The sequence below is a fragment of the Bidens hawaiensis genome, unplaced genomic scaffold (genome assembly GCF_021521415.1).
Source record: "Bidens hawaiensis isolate Kalapana, Puna unplaced genomic scaffold, B.hawaiensis_p1.1 tig00002772_1, whole genome shotgun sequence".
In the NCBI taxonomy this organism is placed as follows: Eukaryota; Viridiplantae; Streptophyta; class Magnoliopsida; order Asterales; family Asteraceae; genus Bidens; species Bidens hawaiensis.
In genome coordinates, this window is record NW_027491150.1 from 1,742,832 (window position 1) to 1,750,896 (window position 8,065).

Consider the following 8,065-nt stretch of genomic DNA (forward strand, 5'->3'; position numbering starts at 1 on the left):
GACCTCCATATAATATTTTATGATCCTATGAAAGATTCGGATCAATAATTATGCCCTAACGCCTCCTCGCGGCCCGTTCGAAATTTTGCCAGAATTGCCAAAGGGGTATGTTCATTGATCCGGAGAAAAAACTGAGTATGAGTCGAACAACAGAATCGGATCAGAAATTTGGTCTTGGTGACCTCCATACAATATTTTATGATCCTATGAAAGATTCGGATCAATAATTATGCCCAAACGCCTCCTCGCGGCCCGTTCGAAATTTTGCCTGTATTGCCAAAGGGGTTTGTTCACTGATCCGGAGAAAAAACTGAGTATGAGTCGAACAACTGAATCGGATCAGAAATTCGATCTTGGTGACCTCCATACAATAATTTATGATCCGATAAAAGATTCGGATCAATAATTATGCCCTGACGCCTCCTCGCGGCACGTTCGAAATTTTGCCTGTATTGCCAAAGGGGTATGTTCACTGATCCGGAGAAAGAACTGAATATGGGTCGAACCACTGAATCGGATGAGATATTCGGACTTGCTGACATCCATACAATATTTTATGATCCTACGAAAGATTCGGATCAATAATTATGCCCTGACGACACCTCGCGGCCCATTCGAAATTTTTCCAGTATTGCCAAAGGGGTATGTTCACTGATCCGGAGAAAAAACTGAGTATGAGTCGAACAACTGAATCGGATGAGAAATTCGGTCTTGGTGACCTCCATACAATATTTTATGATCCTATGAAAGATTCGGATCATTAATTATGCCCTAATGCCACCTCGCGGCCCGTTTGAAATTTTGCCAGTATTTCCAAAGTAGTATGTTCGCTGATCCGGAGAAAGAACCGAGTATGGGTCGAACCGCTAGATCGAATCAGATATTCGGTCTTGGTGACCTCCATACAATATTTTATAATCCTATAAAAGATTCGGATCAATAACTATGCCCTGGTGTCTCCTCGCGGCTCGTTCGAAATTTTGCCAGTATTGCCAAAGGGATATGTTCACTGATCCGGGGAAAAAAACTGAGTATGGGTCGAACCACTGAATCTGATTAGAAATTCGGTCTTGGTGACATTCATACAATATTTATGCTCCTACGAAAGAATCGGATTCATAATTATGGCCTGTAGCCACCCCGCGGCCCGTTCGAAATTTTGTCAGTATTGTCAAAGGGGTATGTTCACTGACCCGGTGAAAAAAACTGATTGTGGGTCGAACCACTGAATCAGATCAGAAATTCGGTCTTAGTGACCTCCATACAATATTTTATGCTCCTACGAAAGAATCGGATCCATAATTATGCCATATAGCCACCCCGCGGCCCGTTCGAAATTTTGCGAGTATTTCCAAAGGGGTATGCTCACTGATCCGGAGAAAAAACTGAGTATGAGTCGAACAACTGAATCGGGTCAGAAATTCGGTCTTGGTGACCTCCATACAATATTTTATGATCCTATGAAAGATTCGGATCAATAATTATGCCCTAACGCCTCCTCGCGGCCCGTTCGAAATTTTGCCAGTATTGCCAAAGGGGTTTGTTCACTGATCCGGAGAAAAAACTGAGTATGAGTCGAACAACTGAATCGGATCAGAAATTCGGTCTTGGTGACCTCCATACAATATTTTATGATCCTATGAAAGATTCGGATCAATAATTATGCCCTAACGCCTCCTCGCGGCCCGTTCGAAATTTTGCCTGTATTGCCAAAGGGGTATGTTCACTGATCCGGATAAAGAACTGAATATGGGTCGAACCACTGAATCGGATGAGATATTCGGACTTGCTGACATTAATACAATATTTTATGATCCTACGAAAGATTCGGATCAATAATTATGCCCTGAAGCAACCTCGCGGCCCATTCGAAATTTTTCCTGTATTGCCAAAGGGGTATGTTAACTGATCCGGAGAAAAAACTGAGTATGAGTCGAACAACTTAATCAGATCAGAAATTCGGTCTTTGTGACCTCCATACAATATTTTATGATCCTATGAAAGATTCGGAACAATAATTATGCCTGAACGCCCCCTCGCGACCCGTTCGAAATTTTGCCGGTATTGCCAAAGGGGTTTGTTCACTGATCCGGAGAAAAAACTGAGTATGAGTCGAACAACTGAATCGGATCAGAAATTCGGTCTTGGTGACCTCCATACAATATTTTATGATCCTACGAAAGAATCGGATCCATAATTATGCCCTATAGCCACCCCGCGGCCCGTTCGAAATTTTGTGAGTATTGCCAAAGGGGTATGTTCACTGATCCGGAGAAAGAATCGAGTATGAGTCGAACAACTGAATCGGATCAGAAATTCGGTCTTGGTGACCTCCATATAATATTTTATGATCCTACGAAATATTCGGATCAATAATTATGCCCTGACGCCTCCTCGCGGCTCGTTCGAAATTTTGCTAGTATTGCCAAAGGGATATGTTCACTGATCCGGAGAAAGAACTGAGTATGGGTCGAACCGCTAGATCGGATCAGAAATTCGGTCTTGGTGACCACCATACAATATTTTATGATCCTACGAAAGAATCAGATCCATAACTATGCCCTATAGCCACCCCGCGGCCCGTTCGAAATTTTGCCAGTATTGCCAAAGGGGTATGTTCACTAATCCGGAGAAAAAAACTGAGTATGGGTCCAACCACTTAATCGGATAAAAAATTCGGTCTTGGTGACCTCCATACAATATTTTATGCTCCTACGAAAGAATCGGATCCATAATTATGCCCTGTAGCCTCCCCGCGGCCCGTTCGAAATTTTGCTAGTATTGCCAAAGGGGTATGTTCACTGTCCCGGAGAAAAAAACTGAGTATGGGTCGAACCACTGAATCAGATCAGAAATTCGGTCTTGGTGACCTCCATACTATATTTTATGCTCCTACGAAAGAATCGGATCCATAATTATGCCATATAGCCACCATGCGGCCCGTTCGAAATTTTGCGAGTATTTCCAAAGGGGTATGTTCACTAATCCGGAGAAAAAACTGAGTATGAGTCAAACAACTGAATCGGATCAGAAATTCGGTCTTGGTGACCTCCATACAATATTTTATGATCCTATGAAAGATTCGGATCAATAATTATGCTCTAACGCCTCCTCGCGGCCCGTTCGAAATTTTGCCTGTATTGCCAAAGGGGTATGTTCACTGATCCGGAGAAAAAAACTAAGTATGGGTCGAACCACTGAATTAGATCAGAAATTCGGTCTTGGTGACCTCCATAAAATATTTTATGCTCCTACGAAAGAATCGGATCCATAATTATGCCCTATAGCCACCCCGCGGCCCATTTGAAATTTTGTCAGTATTGCCAAAGGGGTATGTTCACTGATCCGGAGAAAAAACTGAGTTTGAGTCAAACAACTGAATCGGATCAGAAATTCGGTCTTGGGGACCTCCATACAATATTTTATGGTCTTGGGGATCAATAATTATGCCCTAACGCCTCCTCGCGGCCCTATTGCCAAAGGGGTATGTTCACTGATCCGGAGAAAGAACTGAATATGGGTCGAACCACTGAATCGGATGAGATATTCGGACTTGCTGACATCCATACAATATTTTATGATCCTACGAAAGATTCGGATCAATAATTATGCCCTGACGCCACCTCGCGGCCCATTCGAAATTTTGCTAGTATTGCCAAAGGTGTATGTTCACTGATCCGTAGAAAAAAACTGAGTATGGGTCGAACCACTGAATCGGATCAGAAATTCGGTCTTGGTGACCTCCATACAATATTTTATGCTCCTACGAAAGAATCGGATCCATAATTATGCCCTATAGCCATCCCGCGGCCCGTTCGAAATTTTGCGAGTATTTCCAAAAGGGTATGTTCACTGATCCGGAGAAAAAACTGAGTTTGAGTCGAACAACTGAATCGGATCAGAAATTCGGTTTTGGTGACCTCCATACAATATTTTATGATTCTATGAAAGATTCGATTAATAATTATGCCCTGACGCATTCTCGCGGCTCGTTCGAATTTTTGCTAGTATTGCCAAAGGGATATGTTCACTGATCCGGAGCAACCGACGCCGAAAGCAGCCCAAAACTCTCATTTTATTTGGATGTGTAAGTGATCAATTAGTGGGCTGATGGACTCAAATGGTATTTGGAATGAACCCACCATTCTTAAAATAAACATGATAAAAACTCGGTCAATACCAGACCATACACGAAACCGGTTTCTACCCAACTCGGTTCTTGACTTTTATTTACCGTACCCGAAACCGGTTCCTATACGGTTCCGGTTTCTAGAAATACTATGTTTGCACAACTCTATTTGGAGGTCTTGACTCTTGAGCCTTCAACTTGAATAACATTTTTGGGTCCATTAGATCTGGCCCAAATTTTTTATTTGGTCTAACGAATCTGGGCCGACACTTTTACGTTGAGATTGGGTTTCAGAAGCTAAGAAGTAAGAATCTCTTTCACATTATGTAAATTTTTTTTTTTTAACTTGAAAAAAATATGTTGTAACGATCGCTTAATATGTTGCCACACATTGCAACATTATCGCTTAATATGTTGCCACACATTGCAACATGCCTTTGTATATATGTCAGTGTTGTGTCTTACTATTTTTGTTAGTCAAATAGGAAATATTTAGAGAAGAAAAATATTTTGATATTAAAATACAGTCACTTAAATTATTTTAAAAATCATATTTACCTAAGTCCTTAAACATGATTCGTAATATGACGATGATAACCTATCCTTCCCGTTCTCCTTGTACTCCAATCTCTCGTATCTTAATGGAAGTTTTAAAGAAAAAACATATATAGGTCATGAATTTGAAAATAGTTATATTTGATTTTATAATTATTGTTTGGTAAATATGGTGCGAAATTATACTTTCGGGGATAGAATGTGTTGAGTTGCTGACAGGTTAACCCAACCTGTCTAAAACCTTTTATGTTTTGACTTATTACTCAACCCTTGACTTATTACTCAACCCTGACAATTTACCACATATACTACTTGTTTTCTTGTTAGAAGCTGTCATTTACTCGTTATAATAGTATAAATTGTTAAATTCAAGGGTGAAGTGCGGTTTTCGTTCCTGTGATTTGCCCAAATCTGCTGTTTTAGTCCAATAGTTTCAAATTTGCGATTTTCGTCCCTATGGTTTCATTTCACTTGCAATTAAACCCGAATTCATTAACACCGTTAAGTCTGTTCGTTAAACCCATCAGCGTGAGGGGCATTTTTGTCCTTTTTTCCCCAAATACACCTCAGCCCCTCACGTGAGAGGGCTTGCGAATTAGAACTGTGGTTTTATTTAAGGAGAAAAATGACAAAACTGTCCCTCACGTGAGGGGCAAGCTGATAGGTTTAACGACCAGACTTAACGGGGTTAATGAATTCGGGATTAATTGTAAGTGAGATGAAATCACAGAGATGAAAATCGCAAATTTGAAACTATTGGACTTAAATCGCAGATTTGGACAAACCACAGAGATAAAAACCACAGTTTATTCTAAATTTAAATAATAATAATAATAATAATAATAATAATAATAATAAAGGTTCATGAACCGGTAAGAAAGGTGGGTGTTACTATCACACATACGGATGCACGTGCTTACCGGCCCTCTCACGTGGGGAGTCATCACTTCTAGTAGTTGAACATTTAAGTAACCAAAATAAAAATAAAAAAAAACAAAAAAAAAAATCATGTCACATTAATTTATTCCGAATATTAATCAACAAAAATAGATGATCATCATTCATTAGTCATCACCTACAGAAATGAACCCCAAATGTCTCAAAACTATTTTCTAACGGTTGATATCAACACACCTCATAGTTGTTATGGTTATGATGGCCGTACATTTGGTATTCTGACGTTGGTGACGACTGTTGTTGGCCAATCATAACCTCTTTTTGCCGTCGGAGCTCCATTACTTTGCGGTGAGAGTTCGAGTGTTGAGTCAGCACAAACGTTGGACTCGCTGCGGGTCTATACTCCGGGACAAGTCTTCCTGACTTGTACCTAACGCCACATGCGTTACACAACGTTTTCGGCCCTAATGGGCCGGTTCTCCACTGCGGAGTCTTTTCAGACGCGCAGTGGGTACATCGCCGAACTACTTCAACCTCTGATTTTGTATCAGAGCATGAAGAGGCGGGCGATGTGTACAACGACATTGACGTGGTTGACGTCCAACTAGTGTTGTTTGTAGGCATTCTGGTTCTCTTAGTTCTGGATCGGCTGTGAAACGATGTGTTCTCCGGACGGTAGTTTATCGTTCCGATAATGTTATTCGGTGGAAAGTCGTTGAACGAATCGTGCACAAAGTTCGACAGCCATTCCAGCTCCGCCACATCATTACTCTGCAATGCAACAGTAATATTATGACCTCAAAATCTAAAAATGTAATTTTTAAAAAACTTAATTGTATTATCAAAAGATATTGATCATTCGCCACTACTATTTTTTATTATATATTTTCAACATAAAAGTGCAAAAATAAAATGTAAAGTAGAGTATGAGTATCAGTAAAATAAAGTACAAAGTACTTACAGGAATGCATAGGTCATCAGTGAAGTCAGTCATATGATTGTGGTAGTTGGTAATGATATCGTGATCATTATTACTATTACCGCTATTACTACCTCCATATTGGTAATGCGTGGACGACGAGGTAATGTTGTGATGCTGATAAGTCGTATCAGTGGTTGAGGCGCATATGAGGTCAGTTTGATCATTAGAAAAGTCAAGCAGCTCATCCACACCAGAGAAATCCTGGCTACAACACGACATTCCATAAATATCCATTCCTCCGTGCGTGATGGCGTCACCAAATCAGTCAGTCAAAGTTTGGTGACGGCAGACGACGACGGAAGAGGAGGAGGAAGAGGATGGAGTGAGAGAGGTGGGAGAGTGTGGGTTAATTGATATAGTAAGTAGGTATTGGAAGGCATGTGGGGACAAGGGAGCAGTGGAACGTGAGTAGAGTGACCATGCAATGTGAGCATTGAGCAATCTTCCATGATATTTCACCTTTTTTATTTCTTTCTTTTAGTGAAATGAGGTATCTTTCTTTCTTTTATTATCTTTTACTTTAAACAATTTGGTTTCACTTTTAGCACTAAAGAGAACATAATTGTGTTTAATGATTCTTTTATATAACTTTAGGTATATCGGATTACCTAAAATCTAGAAACAAATTCTTATGTATATTAACATATAATGATGGTTTTATTCATGAAAATCAATAAAATTAAATTTTGAATTCCATTTTGTAATTATAATATATATTTTGGAGTTGGAATTGAAGACTTAGATTCTTTAAAGTAAAGGAATAGGATAATTTGTTCAAAATATGAACGAATTCAACCAAAGTAAATAGATTTATTGGTCACCATCGTCAGTGGTGAATCTTGGACTGAGGCATACGGGGGGGGCTCAAAACGTATTCAAAATTTTATAAACGAGGGGGGCCGGACTCAAATTTTCGGCCAAAAAAGGCTAAACTTACACTACGTATAAAAATTTTACGTCGAAAACGGGTAAATTTACACTGCTGCGCAAAAAACAGGGGGCCGGGGGAAAGATTCGCCCCTGCTCATCGTCGTTGCATCTACCACCCTTGACTGCCTATGTTGCACCCACTTACCCCCAACCAAAGTAAATATGTTCCAAAATAACCAAGATTAATAGTTTAATACATGTCAACTGAGTTTGACGCAGTATTAAACTCACACAAACCTTACTAACACATAGTTCTTCATAGGGGAAACGAATATCCATGAATTGTGATGTCTAACGTCATGCCAACAAAACTGTCTACTCTAGGACTCACTTATGTGTAACATGGATACGATTCTCTTAAGTAAACGTTAATGTTTTAGAAAAGCAACCATACGATCTACGACAGAAAACGTTTAATATAAATGTTTGTAGTCAGATATATATTGTTTAGAACAAAACTTGTTTGAATCAAAGCAATTATCTATAAACTATTTTTATTTAACGTTTGAAGCAAAACAAACCTAGGACGTGAGTGACATCGTTTTAAGATAATAAACAAAAGATAAATCACG

General features: G+C 39.6%; 1 protein-coding gene across 1 annotated transcript; it reads right to left on the reverse strand.

Moving 5' to 3' along the window:
* Nucleotides 1–5,608: 5,608 nt before the first annotated feature.
* On the reverse strand, nucleotides 5,609–7,161 carry LOC143621076 (GATA transcription factor 4-like). The gene is made up of 2 exons (XM_077092602.1): nucleotides 6,543–7,161; nucleotides 5,609–6,352 (listed from the first exon to the last, which is right to left on the reverse strand). Exons 1-2 carry the CDS (start codon nucleotides 6,795–6,797, stop codon nucleotides 5,810–5,812), a joined length of 798 nt encoding a protein of 265 aa, XP_076948717.1. The 5' UTR covers nucleotides 6,798–7,161; the 3' UTR covers nucleotides 5,609–5,809.
* Nucleotides 7,162–8,065: the final 904 nt, after the last annotated feature.

What these genes read in the sequence shown, in the direction of transcription:
- LOC143621076 (XM_077092602.1), bottom strand. Translation starts at nt 6,797, where the DNA reads ATGGATATTTATGGAATGTCGTGTTGTAGCCAGGATTTCTCTGGTGTG. An exon ending in CTGATGACCTATGCATTCCT is followed by an intron (nt 6,353 to 6,542) that starts GTAAGTACTTTG and finishes GTTGCATTGCAG; the next exon opens with AGTAATGATGTGGCGGAGCT.